This window comes from Oncorhynchus tshawytscha, linkage group LG06 (assembly GCF_018296145.1).
Source record: "Oncorhynchus tshawytscha isolate Ot180627B linkage group LG06, Otsh_v2.0, whole genome shotgun sequence".
Lineage (NCBI taxonomy): Eukaryota > Metazoa > Chordata > Actinopteri > Salmoniformes > Salmonidae > Oncorhynchus > Oncorhynchus tshawytscha.
Window position 1 is genome coordinate 52,276,701 of NC_056434.1, and position 24,741 is coordinate 52,301,441.

The window sequence follows — 24,741 nt, forward strand, 5'->3', positions numbered from 1 at the left end:
AACGTAGCTAGCTATACAGCCTCATACCAATTATGGTGTAGACCTAAATCAGCATGTTGTTTGTGCAACAGTATATTCTAAATCAAAGAGGAATAGATGAAGCATGAGTATGTTGGCTACATGAAGTACCTAAAGAGAAAACATTTAATGTAGCCAAAGATTATAGGGTACCCTGGAAACACTGACCAACACTTTGGGGTGGCAGGTAGCTTAGTGGGTAGAGCGTTGGGCCAGTAAAAGTTGCTGGATCGAATCCCTGAGCTGACAAGGTAAAAAATATGTTGTTCTGCCCCTGAGCAAGGCAGTTAACCCACTGTTCCCCAGGCAACGATGACGTGGATGTCGATTTTAAGGCAGCCCTCCTCCGCACCTCTCTGATTCAGTTGAATGCATTCAGTTGTACAACTGACTAGGTATTCCCCTTTTTCCTACCCTGTCAAAATAACTCCTCCGTGGCATTTACATTCGTTGTCAAACAACACTGTATTCAAAGTGCCCACTCTTATATAGAATTTGAATAATCATTCTATTTCCATGATTCCAACAGTTTATCCAAATGTTTTGCTCTAAATCACAATTGCAACATTTGGTTAAAAAATATGGCCTAGATTTGTTTTTGCCCATATCGTGCAGCCGTACTTGACAGTGTATAAAGGATCTCAAATGAGTGCAGGAAATGCAGAGATTTATGAAAGTGTAGACATTTTTTGGGGGGTTTGAAGTTTGAACAGTATAGAACAATTAATCAGAATGGAGAAAGACCCATTGAAATCACTTATGTATGGGGGGGGTGTATGTATGGTCAGCGCTTGTAAGAGGCTGCCCCTTCAGCCTCAGTGTGGGCATGTGCTGACAGAGACTTCTAGTGTGTAGTGGTCTAGGCAGTGGGCACAGTGTGATACTTACGCTATGCTGCCTGCCTGGTCTGGCCTGCTGCATATTTGCTTTTCTGGCTCAGTGGGCGTCTGAGGCTTCTGATGGTCTGTGTGGTAGACTTTGTGGTACGTTGCCTGGCCTCAGTGGTCTGGCCTGCGGACACTCCATCAGTCCCTTTAAGGCTGGCCCTAACTTAAATCACCCTGAGAATGCTGATCCCCTCTCAGGGCCTGGCCATGCAGCATGGTGCTGACCCACTGAGGGGTAGAGAGAGAGCTGTATGTGTGGCTCTTGTGTTACTGTCTCTCTAAATTGTTTGTTTTAAAACAGCGGTAGTCAAAGTACTATTGCATTGTTTGTTGGCTGGTGAATGAAATACAAAAAAAAGACTCATCAGGTACAAAAAGAATCCCCTGAAAGGCTAAAACATGGATTAAACGTACACAACCGGGGCTTATTCTGGATCAAAAATGGGCTTGGGTGGTGGGCGTGGCAATGAGCACTGCCGGCTTGTTTGAGAATTTTATTGGACCCCATCTTGGCGGTGACTTTAAAATATATATATATATTTCATCCTAAAAAATTTAGTTTTTTACGCTGTTTGTACTTTGGGGGACCCAAAAAAAAAAACATTTTGGCAGCCTGCCCAAGGATCACAATTGCAAAAAATCCCTGACTACTGTTGAAACAATACAAACGCATCTCATCCTTGTCTAACTAGCCACTGCCTCTCTCCCACTCACATTAATACACCTGGTACTAATCAACTCCAATTTTTGGGAGGAGCCAATGACCTAACTCAATTCACACTGACTGAAAACCGGACACTTTTACAAACACTAGTACATTTAGCCTTGATTCAATGATACAAATGGGGGTTGGCCGGTATCCAGAGTTTCATCGTCATACCATCCTTCTCGCATGCTGGGATTTATGGTAATACTAGCTTAGTACACGAGGGCTCCCAAAAAAATCTAAAAAGCCCATTGGTCATCTATTACCAGACCAGACTGCTAACAAAATTAGCACAAGTAATAGTGAATGTTCATGGAGGCTGCTAGCTAAATATGCTAACAAGTGCAAACAAAATATACAAATTGCAAAGACAGGCGACACAGCTCATAAAATTATACATGTAAAGGTATGAGCAACCGAATATAGTTTTTGGTGTTTTTCACGCAGAAAATAAAGATAAAGCACTTAAGAAATATCTTGCTGCGTTTTGTAAACGCAGATCTAAAATGTTTCTTAATATTTCTGCTCGGCAGAAAAAAATTAATCTAATTTTGTGCTTCTGTTACACTTCTCCACTCTGAAAAATCACAAGTGGGCATTCTATCATCAGACAGCGCTCTGACTTTTCGCCTGTACTTTTCGGTGTAGCCAGCCTACATTTCTCAGGTAAAATGCAAGATGTTCTTCGAAGCAAAACATAAGGAATGTAGCTGGCTATATTCTTTCTATGATAAACATTAGAAATATGATGGCCATGCATTGTTTTTGCCAAGAAGGCTTTGCTCTTTCATTATACGCTCGTTTACTTGTGTTGCTACCAGCCAAATAGCTTTGCTCATCTGTTGTCATCTGATGAAAATGAAACTGTTTTCTGTCGAATGTGTTGCATTAATGTATTTTCGGCGAAGAAAAAACTAGTTGCATGTCCCTGATCACTCTATTGAAGCAAAAAAACACTTGACTTTTAAATCTAAAACATGACCCTGACAATACACTGCTGGACTCACCTGCTCCCACTTTCTCCCGTTGTGCTATTTACAAACACACACGTGACTGGCTACACTGTTCCTGGGAACTATTGTAAGCTTCATAATGTGAAAAACGCTATCTGCTTTATCTCCTAACATATTGTACAAGTTGACTGCAGATATTTATTTAAAAAGTAACTACAAATATAAAAAATGTATTTAAAAATGTTAAATAATTTCAACGGTATTGAAAAACCATCCCGCGGCTATTTCCAAATACCCCGGTATACGGTATATACCAGTGGCAGTTGGTGCCATTTTAAGATTAGGGAGGACCATTTTTCTTTCTTTATTTTAAAGCATATTGGATAAGGTATTCAAATTCAATTCACCCAGCTGTTCTAAATTCATTCTCAGATTTCTTTTTGATTGGGTGGACTAGTTCATGCTGCAAGAGCTCTGATAAGTTCGAGGACATCCTCTGGAAGTTGTCATAATTACTGTAAGTCTATGGAAGGGTTTGAGAACCATGAGCCTCCTAGGTTTTGTATTGAAGTCAATGTACCCAGAGGAGAATGAAAACTATAGCTGTCCTTGGGCTACACCATGGTATTACCCTAGAGAAAGCTGTTGAGGCTTCATTGCAGAACAGTGTGTCATCCGTCAGCCAAGATTGGCTACAGTTGTGTTCTATGGTAGTTCTATGGTACAGGTTTTTGTGAAAAACTAGCCCATCGCTAGGAGATGTTAGTGCCATGTTAGAACATTTTCTACCAATACCATGGTGCAACCAGAGTTTTTTTTTTTGTACGTGTAACTGCCAACACTCTGCTGCTCAACAGTATAGCTTCCTTGCTCACCTGCTCGCACTGAAACTGTTTCTTGCGTCCTCTGTCTTTGCAAACACACGTGACCGCCCTCTTGAAACACCTTAGCCAGCTGCGCCACCAAAAAGCTAGCAATAAGATGGTAGGCCCTGGTACTAAATGATCCTAAACAAAATATTGTACTAAATCCTTCTTCCCTCTCCACCTCTCCCCCACAGCAACGGCAGCAACAGCAGCAGGATGAATGGTTCTATGGAGAACCTGGATACCCCTGACCATGACTCCATCAAGATGTTCGTTGGCCAGATCCCCCGCTCCTGGACGGAAACCGAGCTCAAGGAGCTGTTTGAGCCCTACGGGGCCGTGCACCAGATCAACATCCTCCGAGATCGCACTGCCACACCCCCCCAAAGCAAAGGTAAATCAATTTTAAATGTCTTTAATAAAGCCCTTTCTATAGCAGCAGAAATAACATTACAATAGCCTAGGCCCTAGAAGCCAAAGAGAAGATGGAAACAGAGGTGTAGGGGCTGTCATAACTCACACGCTCATGCAAACTCACTTTGCTTTATGACAGCAATAAAGAATAGCCAAGAGGTCACTTCAATACAACACACAGCATGTGGCTCACCACACACACACACACACAGTGCTGTCACTCAATGTCGGTGTTAACAGGCGTAGTAGGCTGTTTGTGTGTGCGCGCTATATTCCTGAGTCTATTACTTTGAACATAATAGAAATTTCTGTTATGTTTTCAGGGTTATACCAAATAGCAACCCTTCTTACTCCTGTCCATTATGGAAAACATATTTTATTTCCTCGGGTGGTTAAGAGATGTGTAAAGAAGTGAGTGAGCAAGGGAAAGACGGGAGGAAGGAGTTTTATTTGCCTGCAATTTTCCATTAAGACGTCCATCGACACACTCACCTTTTGAGTGCTCGAGTCGAGCGGTTCTGTTTAGGCTCGCAATTAGCCGAGACGGCCAAGTAGAAGCCTGCAGTTCTGAAAGCTTCTGCGACTGTGTGGGGTGCGAGTGCATGCCACTGAAAGTGCCCAGCCCTCTGGAATTAACCACATGTAAATATGGTCTTTGATGTGAAGTGAAAATATGTTTTATGGCGGCCAGGCGTATTCCCATTATTTAATTCACTGTCTCAAACCTGATGTGAGGGATTCAATAAGGTTTGAAAGCCTTAATCCTCTCAACTGGTGGTTTTGATGTGGATTGTGGAACCCTCTCTTTGATGTTGGTACTTTGTCTGGTCTATCTGTTACTGCCAGTGCTCAGAGCTGGGAGGGAGGGAGGAAGGGATGAATGGAGGGGGGAGCTAGGCCTAATCTCACAGTTGCAGGCTGGAGAGTTGTCATTGGAATTTGCTCAGGTATGTTCCCAACTTTGTACCTATGAGCTGTGGTGATATTACACTGCACTGTTCTAAGCAAGAGACTGCATTGAAATTGAACCACCCCTACCCCCCATTGAAATGAGAATTCATCTGCTTATTAGACCTCTGTATAAACTTGTAAGTACATGTATACCCAGGCGTCTGTCAAAAACAGTCTTCTGTGTACTTAGACCAGTGTCTCCTGAGTGCTGTTTAATATAGAGTAGGGTTGAGGCGGTATCCACATTTTCATATCACCATACTGTCCTTCTCTCATACGGGATATACCGTACTACCGGCTTAGTACACAAGGCAATGCCAAAAACCTCAAAAACAAGCCAATTGTGTAGTGTTTACCTGAATGATAACAAAATTAGCACAAGTGATAGCTAATTTCAATGTAGGCTGCTAGCTAAGTATGCTAACAAGCGCCAATGAAAATAAATTAATTTTAAAGACAGGCAATCCAGCTCATAAAGGTGTGTGTAGTTGCTACCGAATGTCATTTTTGGCGAGTTTGGACATTTACAAGCAAATTTGAATGAGAGACATTGTGTAAATGAACAAAGTTTTGACGCATGCTTCTGTGAAGGAAGAACAGTACTGGCTCTGGAGCAGCATGTGTAGGCTACACGCTGTGTCTGTGTGGAGTCTGGAGTCGCTAGAGCAACGGACCTGCCTGCTCTGCTCAAAGAAGAGTGTAGAGGAGAAGACAGACTGACAATGGAGAGGAGGAAAAACACAAGAAAATCAAGGTGGTGGCAGCTCTAGAAATAACTCATCCAAAGGGCTGTGACTTCTCAAACACAGCAGAAAACTAACACTATATGATGCCCCGTCTCCTTATTGATTTAGCCACTTACTTAGATAACTAGCAAGTTAAACTTAGGGGTTAAGTTAATTCAGATGTAAAATGTTTCTTATTGTAATTTCTGTTCCGCATCAGACTAATGGGCAATCGTATCAGCAGACTGGTTTCCGAGCCGGTCACGGGTGCACCTCAGCACCTCAGCAACACTCAAGGTACTAAACGATATCATAACCGCCATCGATAAAAGACAGTACTGTGCAGCCGTCTTCATTGACCTTGCCAAGGCTTTCGACTCTGTCAATCACCATATTCTTATCGGCAGACTCAGTAGCCTCGGTTTTTCGGATGACCGCCTTGCCTGGTTCACCAATTACTTTGCAGACAGAGTTCAGTGTGTCAAATCGGAGGGCATGCTGTCCGGTCCTCTGGCAGTCTCTATGGGGTGCCACAGGGTTCAATTCTCGGGCCGACTCTTTTCTCTGTATATATCAATGATGTTGCTCTTGCTGCGGGCGATTCCCTGATCCACCTCTACGCAGACGACACCATTCTATATACTTTCGGCCCGTCATTGGACACTGTGCTATCTAACCTCCAAACAAGCTTCAATGCCATACAACACTCCTTCCGTGGCCTCCAACTGCTCTTAAACGCTAGTAAAACCAAATGCATGCTTTTCAACCGATCGCTGCCCGCACCCGCATGCCCGACTAGCATCACCACCCTGGATGGTTCCGACCTTGAATATGTGGACATCTATAAGTACCTAGGTGTCTGGCTAGACTGCAAACTCTCCTTCCAGACTCATATCAAACATCTCCAATCGAAAATCAAATCAAGAGTCGGCTTTCTATTCCGCAACAAAGCTTCCTTCACTCACGCCGCCAAGCTTACCCTAGTAAAACTGACTATCCTTCCGATCCTCGACTTCGGCGATGTCATCTACAAAATGGCTTCCAACACTCTACTCAGCAAACTGGATGCAGTCTATCACAGTGCCATCCGTTTTGTCACTAAAGCACCTTATACCACCCACCACTGCGACCTGTATGCTCTAGTCGGCTGGCCCTCATTACATATTCGTCGCCAGACCCACTGGCTCCAGGTCATCTACAAGTCCATGCTAGGTAAAGCTCCGCCTTATCTCAGTTCACTGGTCACGATGGCAACACCCATCCGTAGCACGCGCTCCAGCAGGTGTATCTCACTGATCATCCCTAAAGCCAACACCTCATTTGGCCGCCTTTCGTTCCAGTACTCTGCTGCCTGTGACTGGAACGAATTGCAAAAATCGCTGAAGTTGGAGACTTTTATCTCCCTCACCAACTTCAAACATCAGCTATCTGAGCAGCTAACCGATCGATGCTGCTGTACATAGTCTATTGGTAAATAGCCCACCCATTTTCACCTACCTCATCCCCATACTGTTTTTATTTATTTACTTGCTCTTTTGCACACCAATATCTCTACCTGTACATGACCATCTGATCATTTATCACTCCAGTGTTAATCTGCAAAATTGTAATTATTCGCCTACCTCCTCATGCCTTTTGCACACATTGTATATAGACTCCCCCCTTTGTTTTCTACTGTGTTATTGACTTGTTAATTGTTTATTCCATGTGTAACTCTGTTGTCTGCTCACACTGCTATGCTTTATCTTGGCCAGGTCGCAGTTGCAAATGAGAACTTGTTCTCAACTGGCCTACCTGGTTAAATAAAGGTGAAATTTAAAAAAAAAAATCCATTTTCATTTGTCACATTCGCCGAATACAACAGCCCTTACAGTGAAATGCTTACTCAATCAACAATGCAGTTTTAAGTAAAATACCTTAAAAAAATAATCTAAATAAGAGATAAAAGTAACCAATAGCAGCAGTAAAATAACAATAGTGAGGCTATATACAGGGGGTACCGGTACAGAGTCAATGTGCACCGGTTAGTCAAGGTAAAAATCAAGCTATGCTTCCTCCATAGAAACAGGACATGTTTGTCCTCTACAAATAGAAGACAAATTATGCAAGCTACTTTTATGTCTGTTATAGATTATGCGGATATTATCTACCCGCATGCTACGGCATCCACACGTAAACCGCTGGATGCTACTTATCATTGCGCACTTAGGTTTATTACGGGTGCTAGCTACATAACTCACCACTGTTTTTATATCAACATGTGGGTTGGACTTTGCTGTCCATGAGACAAGAACAACATGCTCTCGTGTTTGTCTACAAAGCATGTCTGAATAATCTACCTTATTTATCATCACTCATCAACATTAGAATTAGAATTCCTAAAACCAGGTCTCAAGCATGGATTACACCTGAGGCCCATGCGATCTCCAGAGAGTTGGGTATGGCTGCCTTTTCCTGTTACGCTCTTTGCTTATGGAATGTCGTCTGGAACAGCTGGTTCTTTCATGCACGTTTCAGTGTTACTTGCCTCAAAGCAAGCATAGAAATAATTTAGCTCGTTGTGTCACTGGGCAGCTCTCGGCTGTGCTTCCCTTTTGTAGTCTGTAATAGTTTGCAAGTCTTGACACATCATACGAGCGTCGGAGCTGGTGTAGTACGTTTCGATCTTAGTCCTGTATTGACGGTTTGCCTGTTTGATGGTTTGTCAGAGGGCATAGCAGGATTTCTTATAAGCTTCCGGGTTCGTGTCCTGCTCCTTAATTAAAAGTGGCGGCTCTACCCTTTATCCCAGTGCGGGTGTTGCCTGTAAACCATGGCTTCTGATTGGGGTATGTACTAGAGGTCGACCGAGTTAGGATTTTTCAACGCCGATACCGATTATTGGATGACCCAAAAAGCCGATGCCAGATTTTTTTTAAATGTGTTTATTTATTATTATTTTATTTTTTATACATTTATTTGTAATAATGACAATTACAACAATACTGAATGAACACTTATTTTAACTTAATATAATACATCAATAAAATCAATGTAGCCTCAAGTAAATAATGAAACATGTTCAATTTGGTTTAAATAATGCAAAAACAAAGTATTAGAGAAGAAAGTAAAAGTGCAATATGTGCTATGTAAGAAATTTAACGTTTCAGTTCCTTGCTCAGAACATGAGAACATATGAAAGCTTGAGTCTTCAATATTCCCAGGTAAAACGTTATTATAGGAATTATAGGACTATTTCCCTCTATGCCATTTGTATTTCATTAACCTTTGACAATTGGATATTCTTATAGGCACTTTAGTATTGCCAGTGTAACAGTATAGCTTCCGTCCCTCTCCTCGCTCCTCCCTGGGCTCGAACCAGCAACACAACAACAACAGCCACCATCGAAGCAGCATTACCCATGCAGAGCAAGGGGAACAACTACTAGAAGGCTCAGAGCAAGTGACGTTTGAAAAGCTATTAGCGCTCGCTAACTAGCTAGCCATTTCACTTCGGTTACACCAGCCTAATCTCGGGAGTTGATAGGCTTGAAGTCATAAACAGCGCAATGCCTTGACGCACAACGAAAAGCTGCTGGCAAAACGCACGAAAGTGCCTACCACCGCTCAGTCAGATACTTAGATACTTGTATGCTTGTATGCTCATTCAGATTATATGCAACGCAGGACACGCTAGATAATATCTAGTAATATCATCAACCATGTGTAGTAAACTAGTGATTATGATTGTTTTTTATAAGATAAGTTTAATGCTAGCTAGCAACTTACCTTGGCTTACTGCTTTCGCGTAACAGGCAGTCTCCTGGAGTGCAACGAGAGAGAGAGGCAGGTCGTTATTGCGTTGGACTAGTTAACTGTAAGGTTGCAAGATTGAATCCCCCGAGCTGACAAGGTGAAAATCTGTCGTTCTGCCCCTGAACGATGCAGTTAACCCACTGTTCCTAGGCCGTCATTGAAAATAAGAATGTGTTCTTAACTGACTTGCCTAGTTAAATAAAGGTATACACATATTTTTTTCCGGTGCCCAAAAATACCGATTTCCGATTGTTATGAAAACTTGAAAATCGGCCCGAATTAATCGGCCAATCCGATTTAATCGGCCGACCTCTAGTATGTACGTACGGTCACTGTGGGGATGGCGTCATCGATGCACTTATTGATGAAGCCAGTGACTGGTGTGGTGTACTCCTCAATGGCATTGGAAGAATCCCAGAACATATTCCAGTCTGTGCTAGCAAAACAGTCCTGTAGTTTAGCATCTGCTTCATCTGACTACTTTTTTTTATTGATCTAGTCACTGGTGCTTCCTGCTTAAATTTTTGCTTGTAACCAGGAATCAGGAGGATAGAATTATGGCCATATTTGCCAAATGGAGGGCGAGGGAGAGAGAGCTTTGTACGTGTCTATGTGTGTGAAGTAAAGGTAGTCTACAGTTGTTGTTTTTTCCCCCTTCTGGTTGCACATTTAACATGCTGGAAGAAATTTGGTAAAACTGATTTTAATTTCCCTTCATTAAAGTCCCCGGCCACTAGGAGCGCCGCCTCTGGATGAGCGTTTCCCTGTTTGCTTATGGTGATATACAGCTCATTGAGTGTAGTCTTAGTGCCGGCATCAATATGTATGTAGATATGGTATGTAGACAGCTACGAAAAATACAGAAATTCTCTAGGTAGATAGTGTGGTCTACAGCTTGTCATGAGATTCTCTACCTCAGGCAAGCAAAACCTTCGAGACTTCCTTAGATATCGTGCACCAGCTGTTTACAAATACACATAGACATCCCCTTGTCTTACCAGAAGCTGCTGTTCTATCCTGCCGATACAGTGTATAACCCGCCAGCTGTATGTTTATTCACGTTCAGCCACGACTCGGTGAAACAAGATATTTCAGTTTTTAGTGTCCCGTTGGTAGGATATACGTGCTTTTAGTTTGTCCAATTTATTATCCGAATGTACGTTGGCCAATAGTACCGATGGCAACGGCAGATTAGCCACTCGTCGGCGGATCCTCACAAGGCACCCCGATCTCCTTCCGCGATATCCCTGTCATTCGCAGGAGAAAGAGAATGAAAAGATGAGGGCCTGTTCGGCTGTCAGGAGTAAATCCCTTTAGTCCCACTCATTAAAGAGAAATTCTTCGTCCAGTTCAAGGTGAGTAATCGCTGTTCTGATTTCCAGAAGCTAATTTCGGTCATAAGAGATGGTAGCAGCAACATTATGTGCAAAATAAGTAACAAACAAAGTGAAAAAAAAACTAAATAGAAAGGTTGGTTAAGAGCACATAAAATGGCAGCCATCTTCTCCGGCTCTCTGACTGATGTGTAACTACTTTTCTCGCTGTAGCCAGCCAAAGCAAAACATAAGGAAATGTAGCCAGCTACAATTTTTTTCTATGATAAACATTAGAAATATGATGGCCATGCATTGTTTTTGCCAAGAAGGCTTTGCTCTTTCATTGTACGCTCATTAACTTGTGTTGCTGCCAGCCAAATAGCTTTGCTCTTTCATTGTACGCTCGTTTACTTGTGTTGCTGCCAGCCAAATAGCTTTTCTCTTCTGTTGTCATCTAATGAAAATGAAGCTATTTTCTGCCGAATGTGTTTCATTAATGTATTTTCTGTGAAGGAAAACTAGTTGCATGTCCCTGATCACTCTATTGAAGCAAAAAAACACTTGAATCTAAAACGTGACCCTGACAATACACTGCTGGACTCACCTGCTCCCACTTTCTCCCGTTGTGCTATTTACAAACAAACACGTTACTGGCTACACTGTTCTGGGGAACTACGGTAAGCTTCATAATGTAAAATAATTTTGACAGGCGAAAATGAAGAACGCAATCTTTATCCCCTTACGTATTGCACAAGTTGACTGCAGGTATTTACTTAAAAAGTAACTAACTACCAATTTGAAAATGTATTGAAAAACCCCCCTTTGGCTATTTCCAAATATCCCGGTATACGGTATATACGATATACTGCCGAAGCCTAATATACAGCACAGTGTGTAAGTCGATAATACACCCCTCAATGCCGTTTCCCCCTCCTCTTTGTGTCATCCATCTTGCTTTTGTATGAGTCCTCCTGATTCTGTTGGAATCAATCCATTTTAAATCCCCACTTCAATTTGGGTCTGTTTGTTCTCGCCCCTATCTATTTTGAGAATGGTCAAATTTGTAGCGTTGTTTTTTTTAGGTCATGATGATGCCAGGGTATCTGACTGCAGGGTATAAATACACGATAACCATCATGCTTAGCTCTTAGCCCTATGGATTATTTAGCCTCTATGCAGCAGGGAGGGGAAGCACAGTGAGAGAGCGGAGGGAAGACGGTGAAAGAGCGAGAAAGATTCATGGTTTATTTAGCGTCAGCAGAGTGCTAGGGGGTAGCACTGAACAGCGGAGAGGGAGAGAGAGCGACACAGAGAGGAAAGGTGGTGCAACTCTGCAGTGGTGGCAAAGTTAGCGTGGGGGGTGGCCCATGACAAAATGTAGCTGCAATTCTACACATTTTGCCATGTATTTTGCCATCTCAGTGACTCAACCATTATAACGAAATCAATGGGAGCCCCATGCCATTTAATTTATGGAATTTTTGATTCTCCCTGTCTAGTTTTTAATTTGGGCAATTGTTAGTTCTCAAAGTAGCTAACAACGTGCCATTGGAACACAGGAGTGATGTTTGCTGATAATGGGCCTCTGTACGCCTATGTAGATATTCCGTTAAAAATCAGCCGTTTCCAGCTAAAATAGTCATTCACAACATTAACAATGTCTACACTGTATTTCTGATCAATTTGATGTTAATGAACAAAAATGTTCCTTTTCTTTAAAAAACAAGGAAATGTCTAACTGACCCTAAACTTTTGAACGGTAGTGTATATACAGACACACACTCACACACTACCGGTCAAAAGTTTTAGAGCACCTACTCGTTTCAGGGTTTATCTTTATTTTTACTATTTTCTACATAGCTGATGTCCACTATTATTCTACAATGAAATAACACATGGAATCATGCAGTAACCAAAAGGTGTTAAATATTTGAGATTCTTCAAATAGTCATCCTTTGCCTTGACCGCTTTGCACACTCTACCGGTCTAATGTCAATTGGCCATGTTTCTTGGCCCTTCTTATTGGTGTCCTTTAGTAGTGGTTTCTTTGCAGCAATTCGACCATGAAGGCCTGATTCACACAGTCTCCTCTGAACAGTTGATGTTGAAGTGTCTGTTACTTGAACTCTGTGAAGCATTTATTTGGGCTGCAATTTCTGTGGCTGGTAACTTTAATGAACTTCCAGTGCAGCAGAAGTAACTCTGGGTCTTCCAGAGGCGGTCCTCATGAGAGCCAGTTTCATCATAGCGCTTGATGCACTTCTTGAAATTTTCTGTGTTGACTGACCTTCATATCTTAAAGTAATGATGGACTGTCCTTTCTCTTTGCTTATTTGAGCTGTTCTTGCCATAATATGGACTTGGTCTTTTACCAAATAGGACTATCTTCTGTATACCAACCCTAACATGTCACAACACAACTTATTGGCTCAAATGCATTAAGAAGGAAAGACATTCCACAAATTAACTTTTAACAAGGAACACCTGTTAATTGAAAATGCATTCCATGTGACTACCTCATGAAGCTGGTTGAGAGAATTGCAAGAGTGTGCAAAGCTGTGGCTACTTTGAAGAATCTCAAATATAATACATATTTTGATTTGTGTAGCAGTTTGTTGGTTACTACATGATTCCATATATGTGGTATTTCATAGATTCGATGTCTCACTATTATTCTACAATGTAGAAAATAGTAAAAACCAAGAAAAATCCTGGAATGAGTAGGTGTCCAGACTTTTGACTGGTTCTGTATATAAAACTTATCTTCATATGCCACCGCTGCTAAATAAATATAGGGGAAACACTGAAGCAGCCTCTTAGAGATGAGAACGGAGCAGCTCGATGCATATTACCATATCGCAGCTCCCAGTTGAGGCTTGAGAGAGAGGGGGAGCTCCACTCCACTCCACAGTAGCATTATAACTCACACGCACGACACGGCACGGCACAGCCTGAGAGGGAGTTCTACAGTAAGCAGCAGCAATACAACACTATGTAGGTCAGAGACGCTGCAGTACTCTACTTCCCTGTGTGTGTGTGTGCTCGCTCGCTCGCTCGCTCGCTCTCCACTTCTGTGTGTGTTTTGTGTTCTCTGCCAGCCTAGAGAAACTGACAGGCTGGAACGCCACTGGCGGTCTGCTGGGACTGAAGGATGAGAGTATTTTTTTTCTTCTTTTTTTGTCTCCTCTCTTACCCCTCCACATCGCCCTCTCTTGTTCTATTGCTTGCTTGCTCTCTCCTTCCCTCTCCCATTCTTATCGTGTCTGTGGATGTATTGCCTATGTGTGTATGCACACTTATGTAACAGAGAACCATTCAATACTTTTGTCAGTACAGTGGCTGCCTGCTACTCATAGCCTCACTGTAGCCTTTCTCTGCCACACCTCAGTGACCCTGACAGACAGATAGCCTCTTGGTCTCCTGCTCTGCTCTCTGTGGCAGTACTGTACAGTCATGAGTGTCAACTATGACCCTGATCCATCAGCCCATCTCCTTATCTTGCCCATAGCCTACTCTCACTGCAAATTCTGTGCGTGTGCTGTATAGGCACCTAGCATGCTGTGCAGTATGTGTACTGTATGTACAACAGTTAATAGTGATTCCATTCCTTGTCTTGAAACAGCACTTGTGTTTAATGTTGCGTTATTCTGATTGTTCTGTTATTAAATTCAAAACATTTCCCCCCCCTTCTCTCTCTGCAGGATGCTGTTTTGTAACGTTTTATACCAGGAAAGCCGCCCTGGAGGCCCAGAATGCATTGCACAACATAAAGACCTTAACAGGGGTGAGTAAGCAGCAAGTGTGTGTGTGTTTGTGTACGTGCTGCCTTTAGCCCCTCATTGCTCCCCTGTGTTGCTGCTGTGGACTGCACTTGGATGGATGTAACCTAATGAGCTCACTATAGCCACAGCCCACACACACCGTATAGGCACTGCCATGCCATTCCCATCCACAAGAACTGACCTGAACCTTGCTCCCTCTTCTGATGAAGTAATAACCACACAGTCGTGTGCACACCAAGACCCAAACACGGAGAGTCAGGTAAAGGGTGCTTTGCACGAGGGGAGCCCAGCTAGCCAACTCACTGAATCACACACACAGCTACCCAGTCATAAAGTGGAACAAATTATTCATTGTGCTTGTCCTCGTGAATCATAGATGCAAAACTACATTTAATATTTAAAAAGGAATACAAAAGGAAAGTGTTTGAAGAATATTGCTCCTAACAATGGAATCTGCTGAGAGCGATGGAGGGAGTGTGAGAAGGAAAGAGAAAACAGGGCGACAGCTGTATAGAGAAACAGAGGGAGTCTTAATTCTAACCTGATTTATCTGATAGAGATTAAAGCTCCGTCAACTGGAACAAGTGCAATTGCTTGTTAAAGCTTCGTAAATCTGCCTCCCCTGTCCCCTATGTTACTTTATCTGCTTCCAATCAATTAAATCAATACTAAACTACCTCAGTCTTCAATTAAATCAATTCTAAACTACCTCAGTCTTCAATTAAATCAATAACTCCACTCGGCTGACTTTTTCAGTTTCCAATAATGAGGAGAATGACTAAGTGTTGAAGAATTTGTACCTGTGTGATAAGCAAAGGGAGACCTGTACTAATTATACCATTCAGGGTTGGGGTGAATTCCATTTGAGTCCTGAATTGAAAAATAATTTACCCCAACCCTGAAATTGTCAGTAGCGTGAAGATCGAAGTGCGACTAGAGAACACATACTGTACAAACAGAGTATAAATAGCACTGTATTTGGTGTCATTAATCAGTTAACGCATTTTCAAATCAAGTGTATGTATTTTGACAGCTGCTCCCGAACCCTACCACAGCCAGTCATGCTGCTCCTGGCATTGACTGAAGTCCGACGGCTCGTTGGTGGAAAAGCTTGCGTCCCTTTCGGTTGCCAAACATGGGTTCAAATACTATTTGAAATCATTTCAAATACTTGATCTCTGCATGGTTGAGTTTGCCTATTGCAGTGGAACCAATAGAAAAGTCACAAGTGCACATCCCGGATCCTCGCCTATCTGGCCCTCCAGGCAGGCTAAATCCAATACAATAAGTATTTGAATTCTTTTTTTAAATAGTATTTGAACCCAGGTAGGTCTGTCGCACGGACTCCCTCCTCCTGAGCCTTCCTCTCCTTGGCAAGTGACGCCAGTCCCCATACCGAGAGGGCCATCTGTCTATTTCTTTTAGTTCCCTACTCTCTGAAAAACAACACATTTCATAACTGCCTCTCCTGTTTTTGTTTTTATCGTGAGCACTCAAATGAGGGAGCAAGATTTCCCATGTTATCATGTCATCATAACACCTGGTAAATAAACTTGAAGCCAAGCAACTTCCATGATATATTTATTTCACCTGTCTATTTCTCTTGGTCCCCTTCTCTTGAATAATAACACCATTACATACAGCCAGCCTCCCCAGTTTTTGTTTTTATAGAAATGGCAAGAAGTGAGTAAAATATCTAGTCTTTACACATGACAAATAAATTTAACTTGAAATCTTGCCCTCTGCTCATATCCTAATTCCCCTTGCTTAAAATCTAGCCACTTCACTCCATATTTGTCTTATTCCCTTTCTGGCTTCTTTGTGTCAATATGGCAGGTGTAGATATCTAATCCAAAAGATTAGCTCTTCAGATCCACTTCTTCCTCAGCGTATTAAGGGATCTAGTGGAAGAGCCAGGGGAAATAAATCGCAGGTGGAAATATGTCATTTGCAGATGGACTGGATTCTCTGCCAACTTCTTGTTGAAGCTCAAGCTGTTGCTCAGATATGGCCCCTCATTTCTGGAACATGTTAGCAATGCTGGACGGTATGGCTAGCATTCCATTCCTAAGTGAAAAATGACAACTTTAAAGACCAGTGGACATTGTTTGCCCCCCAAATGGCACCCTATTCCCTATATAGTGCACTACTTTTGGCCCTGTTAAGAACTCTTTTTATTTATTTAAATATTTTTTATATCTATTGACTTTCAATGTTAATAACGTGCTACCAAAACATCATGGCACCAACATTATTAGAATACCATAGTACCGTTCCGTATGATACTACCAACTTTTTTGGCCCTACCGATCTAAAGCACCCGCAGGTGACTTCATAAACAGTAAATATTTAGAAAGTCAGTTGCTTATGCAACTGCAATTAGTCTCTTGTATGCTATGCGCCGGTCCAATGTCCACTTCACTTTCATGCGCATATCACGTGTGTCCTCACTCACCTGCTTCTCTCCGTCCGCTCTTCCTGCACATCTATTCCTCCATCGGTTTAAAAAAAAAAGTAATTTAGCTGTGATGGCGAGTGGGGATAGAGACCCTGATCAGTCTTCTGTTACATTTGCTAAATTGGAGCAGCACGAAGAGCGAGTAAAGCTGATACATTGTATGTCATTTCATCATTCATAAACCAAGGGCACAGGCCAGTCTGACTATAGGCGTTTGCAAGTTTGTTGTCACGCAGCAGTGCCAGGGAAGAAAACAGCGCCGCGACAGGCAACAAAGACACCGTTTTGTCTCTAGCTCAAACGGGATAAAGAATACGCCTCTTATAACCGGCGCTACCTCTTTTCTTCCTGCGCGATTTTAAACTAATCCCGGCCCGCTAATTATTGGTTTGATAACTGAACTAGAGGTTGACCGATTATGATTTTTCAACGCCGATACCGATTATTGGAAGACCCCAAAAAAAAAGCCGGTACCGATTTAATCGGCCGATTAAAAAAAAAAATACTAATAAATAAATTTAAAAAAATATATATATATATATATATTTTTTTTTTTTTTTAAAATGTACTTGTAATAATGACAATTACAACAATACTGAATGAACACTTATTTTAACTTTAATATAATACATCAATAAAATAAGTTTAGCCTCAAGTAAATAATGAAACATGTTCAATTTGGTTTAAATAATGCAAAAACAAAGTGTTGGAGAAGAAAGTAAAAATGCAATATGTGCTATGTAAGAAAGCTAACATTTCAGTTCCTTGCTCAGAACATGAGAACATGTGAAAGCTGGTGGTTCCTTTTAACATGAGTCTTCAATATTCCCAGATAAGAAGTTTTAGGTTGTAGTTATTATAGGACTATTTCCCTCTATACCATTTGTATTTCATTAACCTTTGACTATTGGATGTTCTTATAGGCACTTTAGTATTGCCAGTGTAACAGTATAGCTTCTGTCCCTCTCCTCGCTCCTCCCTGGGATCGAACCAGCAACACAACGACAACAGCCACCACATCGAAGCAGCGTTACCCATGCAGAGCAAGGGGAACAACCACCCCAAGGCTCAGAGCGAGTGACGTTTGAAACGCTATTAGCGCGCGCTAACTAGCCAGCCATTTCACTTCGGTTACACCAGCCTAATCTCGGGAGTTGATAGGCTTGAAGTCATAAACAGCTCAATGCTCAATGCTCAGTCAGATTATATGCAACGCAGGACACGCTAGATAATATCTAGTAATATCATCAACCATGTGTAGTTAACTAGTGATTATGATTGATTGATTTTTATAAGATAAGTTTAATGCTAGCTAGCAACTTACCTTGGCTTACTGCATTCACGTAACAGGCAGTCTCCTTGTGGAGTGCAACGAGAGAGAGGCAGGTCGTTATTGCGTTGGACAAGTTAACTGTAAGGTTGCAAGATTGGATCCCCCAAGCTGACAAGGTGAAAATCTGTCCTATGTGTTTTTAATCAAATCAACTATATGCACGGAGCTTGTCTGATGCTTTAAGCTAACTGTTTGATTAAATAATTAAGACATATAAATGACTAGAGGGAGTCCGACCGCAATTGATTTGATTGTGGCCCCTGGCTTAGACTTGCTGCATTGTAAAAAAAAAAAATATATATATATATATATATATATTATACAAAAGTCACTTAGTGACTGTTTGACTAGCACCCATTGTGTGTCTCTCCTCCCTGCTGCAGGGACCATCACACATCAACAATGTGTATAGCGCTGTCAGTGTTGCTGAAGCTGCAACATAATTACAGCCATTTCTGACTGAAAAGTTATGTTGGTGAAATCCCTCATTTGTTTAGGAAAATCATTCCCTATCCCATCGACGCTTGCTCTCTATACGTGACACATGTATGCTTCGCATGCAAGTGACCAATAGGGCCTGACCTACAGCACATCAATAAATTGGTTATAACAAACTCTGAACACTGTAACACATGACAACAAAATGGATGCAGAGGACGTGACAAATCAATTCAAACCGGGGGAATGTTTACTGGGTGCGCGGGAGGTAAAGGGGAAGTCTGATGTCTGGAATAATTTTGACTAGTTGTAGAAAATACTGTAAATAAAAGTATGGAGTAAGCGCTGCGTGCATGTTCTAGGTGCCAAACAGGTGCTGTTAGATTACATTGTTCCAGACGGTCAGAAATACATTGTAAACAACACTAAATCAATTACAAGCGTACCAGAGTGTAACGTTGTTTTTTTGTAAAGCTTTTATTACAGCAAAGACTAAAAACGGTCTCATGGAGTCGTGAATGCAATTTCCGAAATGGAACGGTTTATGCTAATTATTCAATGGTCGCTTTATTTTATTTTAAAACTAAAATGCGTGATTGCATTTCACATCATGACCGATTTTTGTATTCTGTGTAATGACATGAACAAATAAATGATTGATACCGTAGCCTATTTCAATGCTCATACAAGCTACTGTAAGTAATTACAGTATTTAGGATGTGCTCTTAGGCCTACAGCTCGATGGTGGTTATACAAGGCTGCTATACTAACCCTATTAATGATTATAATAACGCCAATATTAACAATGAGATCAAGGAAAAAGGAGGGTCATTGTTGTTGTTATTATTATTATTATAAATATCATAAAGTAAGGCCTTTATTACACCATAGCAAATATTAAAAAGCTGCCGAATTTGTGATATTGTTGCGTGAGGCTTGGCGCTCACGGAATCAGTAAGCTGTTAAACACTCAAACAGGCAACAGAAGCAGGATCTGTCTTATTTCTGTAGATATAAATGGATGATTTATAAAGCCAGGCACATTTAACAGTTAGGCTATTGATTAGATGTAATTAAGTTGGTTTCCAACCTCACTTTTCTTAGACAATTAAGCCAAGGGCTGTTTTCTCGTCTCCTAAATCTGTTGCCTTCACCTCATTGTTCTCAACACCAATATGCGGGTTAACTTTGCTCTATTATGCACATAGCTGCATGGTCTAGGAAAAGGCACCAATTCAACAGCGCACTGATGCGTTTCAGAACCGTGGACAGCGACCAATATCCAGCACGGGAGAAAGCTCATTTGTTAATAAAAAATATATAATTTTTTATTTGTTGCAACATTGTTCTTACATAATATAATCATATACAATTTCTGTAGCACATGTCTTAGACTGATGGACTGTGCCATCCCCACAGCCTCCACAATGGATCAGTCCACTGGGAGGGGGGGGGGACTTAAATAGATCGTGAAAGGATGATGATGGGGAGAATCAATAACTGCGATCATATGACTACTGCTCTGGCCCAACCCAAAGAAAGGGGAGAGAATTTGAGCCCAAATACTAGTGGACATATCCTTTTCTATAGCTCACTATAGTGTGAGGGATAATCGAATCTGAGATGGGGCGAGCGAATGGGAAAGATGCTGACAGAGGGGGATGAGGTGGAGGAAGAAGTGTAATAACGAGCAAGAGAGCAATTCTAGTCTAAAAATCCACCCTCACCTCCTTTCCTTCATCTGCACTGATTGGAAAAGGTAACTTGACAGGTGAGACTTGACAGGTGAAAACAATATGGAGTCGGGCTCATTACTAGGGTGGCTTTCACCTTGTCAGTTCTTTCAGATCAGTCAAGGAGAGGAGGCTAGGAGTGAACGAAATGTTTAAAACATTGCTAAAGGGCAAGGGAGCAAGAGAGAACCAAAAAACAGCCAAGCACCTGGCCTGATGATAGGTTGATGTTTAACATGTTTCTTCCGTGTTCTCCTCCTTCCAGATGCATCATCCCATCCAGATGAAACCCGCTGACAGTGAGAAAACAAACGGTGAGTGACATCATTGCAGATACGATGTGACACAGGCTAAAATGTGTATAAACAAAACATAGCGGCTGGCCGGTTACAGGGAAGGGTTGCGTCCCAAATGGCACCTTATATCGTGCACGAATTCTGACCAGGGCTGTAGTCAAAAGTAGTGGGCTAGATAGGGTGCCATTTGGGTCACAACCTGAGAACAGAACACCGCTACCATGAAGTCCCTGAGGACGTGAGGAAATTGCACCAAGAAGAATCAAGATTGAGAAAGGAAATAAAAAGGAGACTGTCTCTATATTTTAGTTCCCACACGGTGGCCCAAATGGACTCGTCTGTATGTGCTGCCAAGGCATGACAACGGCTGTTATGGAACAAACAGATCTGGGACGAGACTGCCGAAACGGTGCTCTGTGCTGTAAATTCAGTATTTCTTGGGAGTATTTCAGGGGTTACTAGGATTTAAAGGAGCTTTATGAAGGGGGGGGGGTGAGAGGAGCGAGAGGAAGGCGGGTACAGAGGGATCTGGTGGGAGGATAAGGGGAAGATAAAGCAGTCATCCGTCTGAAGAAAAAGAGATTGGGGAGGAGGGAGAGATGAAGCAGTAAGATAGAGATTTAGAGAATGAAAAAGGGTGAGCTGACACATTGAGTGAGAGGGTTGCAAGGAGAGACTGAACTAGCAAAAAGAGAGGTGGAAGGTTGCATAGCCCATTTTGCTTTCGCTGTTTTGCTGTCACTCATTCTTTCCTCTCTTTCTCCATTTCAGCGGTGGAAGACCGAAAGCTCTTCATTGGAATGGTGACAAAGAAATACGGCGAGAACGAGGTCCGAATGATGTTCTCTGCTTTTGGACAGATAGAGGAATGCCGAATTCTCAGAGGGCCTGACGGTCTGAGCAGAGGTGGGTTGTGGGTAACGCCATGTCACTCCGCTCCACGCTCCCGTTATACTAAGTGGTCCTGTGTTAGTGGATCGGTTTGTAAGGGCGTGGCACTAGGAACCAAAGCAAAGGTCTTGGGTTCAATTCCTACAGGGATCATAATGCACATACCAGAAATGTATGTCAAATGTACTGAAAGTCATTTTTAGATAAAACGCACCCTAGGCCATCCTGTATATATGATGAGATTTGTTAGATATATATTTTTAGTATTTTAACCTCTTCATCTCCCCAATTTTGATCTTGTGTCATTGCTGCAACTACCCAACGGGCTCGGGAGGCGACGGTCGAGTCACGACCGGGCAAACAACATGACCGGGCAAACCGCGCTCCTTAACACCCACCCGCTTAACCCGGAAGCCAGCCGCACCAATGTGTCGGAGGAAACACTGAGCCTGCAGACACCCAGCCCGTCACAAGGAGTCGCTTGAGCACGATAAGCCAAGTAAAGCCCCCATGGCCAAAACCCTCCCCTAACCCGGATGACGCTGGGCCAATTGTGCGCTGCGCCATAGACTGCTGCGCCACTCGGGAGGCCCAGATATATGGTATTTATGGTAGTGGCTTCCTCTTTAAATGTCGCTATATTGCTTCCACCTATCCAATCTTCTCAGACCACAGTAGTGGGTAGGGAATAGGAGCTCGCTTTTGATTTGAAATTCACCACTAGAGTAGTCCTCGACTACACCCGCCGATAAAAGAACACAGACTTGCCTAGTGCCTCCCTTACTACACTGCTCCCAAACCTTTTTATTTCCACCCTTCCCACCCTGCCCCGATAGTCATATCCTATTCACCCAAAGTTCGCCCCCTCTTCGCTCTCTCTTGCCCCCCCCAATCCACCCCGATATGACTCTCCCCGTGACACACTCACCACCTCCTACATCTCTGCAGCAGAGGGAGGGGGTGCATCAACACTCGCAGCTCTCAACTCCGCCTGTAACAATAGTCCCAGCCATCGCCATGGCAACCCTATGGCTGCTGGTGTTCTAGGCCGGCCTCAGCTGGCAGGCAACACAGGACACGCACAATCAGTACTGCACCGCCCCCACCGTGCTCCACAAAGGATGGAATTATTCCACTGCTCCACCTCTGCCTGCATCAACTTCTATCTGTGCCGCATAAGACGCCATAAAAGCAAGTGAGACCGACAAATGCAATAATAGTATGGGTGGGCATAAGTTATCGAGTACGAAGCTCGATCTTTAACCAGAGGGGGGAAAAAATACTGTAAAACTATTTGGTGGATGTGCTTTGTAGCAGCTCGTACAAGTGAAATTTTGTCCCAAATTTTAAATTTTTTATGTTGTCTTAAAGACGACGTTAATTTGCTTTGACTCGAAGTGTTCCATTTTGAACTTGTGCATTTGCGGGGCACAACAAAAAAGAAACCAAGCCTTAAGGATCACACAGTTCTTCTCCCTAAATGTCCTTTCCCCCTGTGTCTCATTCACTCAATTGCGTTCCGACCGCTCCCTACACATACGCATGCTGAGCGCACTCACAAGTTCCTGTTAGGCCTACAGAAGTAAATGCCTATAAAAACGGATCTAACTGATGGGATACAAAAGCTACATTTCTTACCAAATGATGACAGTTTTATCACAAATTCAAATGGACTGGTAGATTGAAGTAGGAAAATGTGTTCCAACAACCGTTGCTGCAGTTTAGGAAAAATTGTGTCCTGTCTATTTTCCACTTAGGCTACTTTGCGAACTGCTTGTGCCATTTAGAATTGGTTAGCCTAGGCCTCTCAAACTCCACACTGGATCTCGATGCCAGGTTCCACTGTGTTTTTTTTTTCATTGTTCCCCTCTAATCAGGGACGGATTTTTAGACCTGTAACACCAGGTGGGTGCAATTTAATTCAGGTAGAACAGAAAACCAGCGTGCTACAGACCTCGTAGGGTAAGCGTTGAATAACCCTGGCCCAGGCTATAACCCCTCTAAACATAGACAGGTTCCACACTGTGAAAACACAAAAGGCATTAGTTTGATAAAGACAGAGAGCATATCAGAATCATCAGAATCATTAAGGCTCGGCCTTCTCACCAAACCGATGTCATGGCCTTAATTCATCACCATGCAGTGTTCAACGTGGAATTGTTAATCCATTTAGACATTTCCAAAGAACAGGCAGAATAAACTAAATTGAACATCTGTATATCGAAAAGAAGACCATTTTTGTTTTGTAACCCTGAAAAAAATGGTCTTTCTACTCGCCAAATTGAGCCCCATTTCAAATAGTCACTATTACAACTTTTTCCATTTGGAAAAAAATGTTTTTAGTCTGTTATTATTATTTTTTACTATAAAATACCAATTGACTGTGGTAAGGGCTCTGGAAATAAGAGCGTCTTGTCTGCTAAATGAACAAAGCAAGGCTATGCCATTACACAGCCACAAGCTTCTACAAGCTCGCACCACTGCTAAGGTTACTGCCTTTTTGGAGATTGTGTTATATCTAACCAGTTGATATTATGATTTCAATAAATTTGCCTGAAATGTCACTTGCTTTTTTATTGACTGAATATACACTACATGATCAAAGGTATGTGGACACCTGCTCGTCAAACATCTCATTCTAAATTATGGGCATTAATATGGGGTGGGTACCCCCTTTGCTGCTATAACATCCTCCACTCTTCTGGGAAGGCTTTCCACTAGATGTTGGAACATTTGCTGCGGGGACTTGCTTCCATTCAGCCACGAGCATTAGTGAGGTCGGGCAATGATGTTGGGTGAATAGGCCTAGTTTGCAATCTGTGTTCCAATTCATCCCAAAGGTGTTCGATGGGGTTGAGGTCAGGGCTCTGTGCAGGCCAGTCAAGTTCTTCCATACTGATCTCGACAAATCATTTCTGTTGGGAAACGGCCTTCCCCAAACTGTTGCCTCAAAGTTGGAAGCACAGAATTGTCTAGAATGTCATTGTATGCTGTAGCGTTAAGATTTCCCTTCACTGGTACTAAGGGGCATAGCTCAAACCATGAAAATCAGCCCCAGACCATTATTCCTCCTCCACCAAACTTTACAGTTGGCACTATGCATTGGGGCAGGTAGTGTTCTCCTGGCACCTGCCAAACCCAGATTTGTCTGTTGGACTGCCAGATGGTGAAGCGTGATT

General features: G+C 42.4%; 1 protein-coding gene across 12 annotated transcripts in view; it reads left to right on the top strand.

The window, feature by feature from the left end:
• Positions 1-24,741, top strand: part of LOC112252708 (CUGBP Elav-like family member 2) — a 67,001-nt gene that overhangs the window by 27,254 nt on the left and 15,006 nt on the right. For all 12 annotated transcript variants that reach the window (XM_024424190.2, XM_024424194.2, XM_024424193.2 and 9 more), the window contains exons 2-5: positions 3,625-3,824; positions 14,333-14,415; positions 20,641-20,689; positions 21,443-21,577. In XM_024424190.2, coding sequence (XP_024279958.1) covers positions 3,625-3,824; positions 14,333-14,415; positions 20,641-20,689; positions 21,443-21,577 — 467 coding nt within the window. The remainder of the gene's footprint in view (positions 1-3,624; positions 3,825-14,332; positions 14,416-20,640; positions 20,690-21,442; positions 21,578-24,741) is intronic.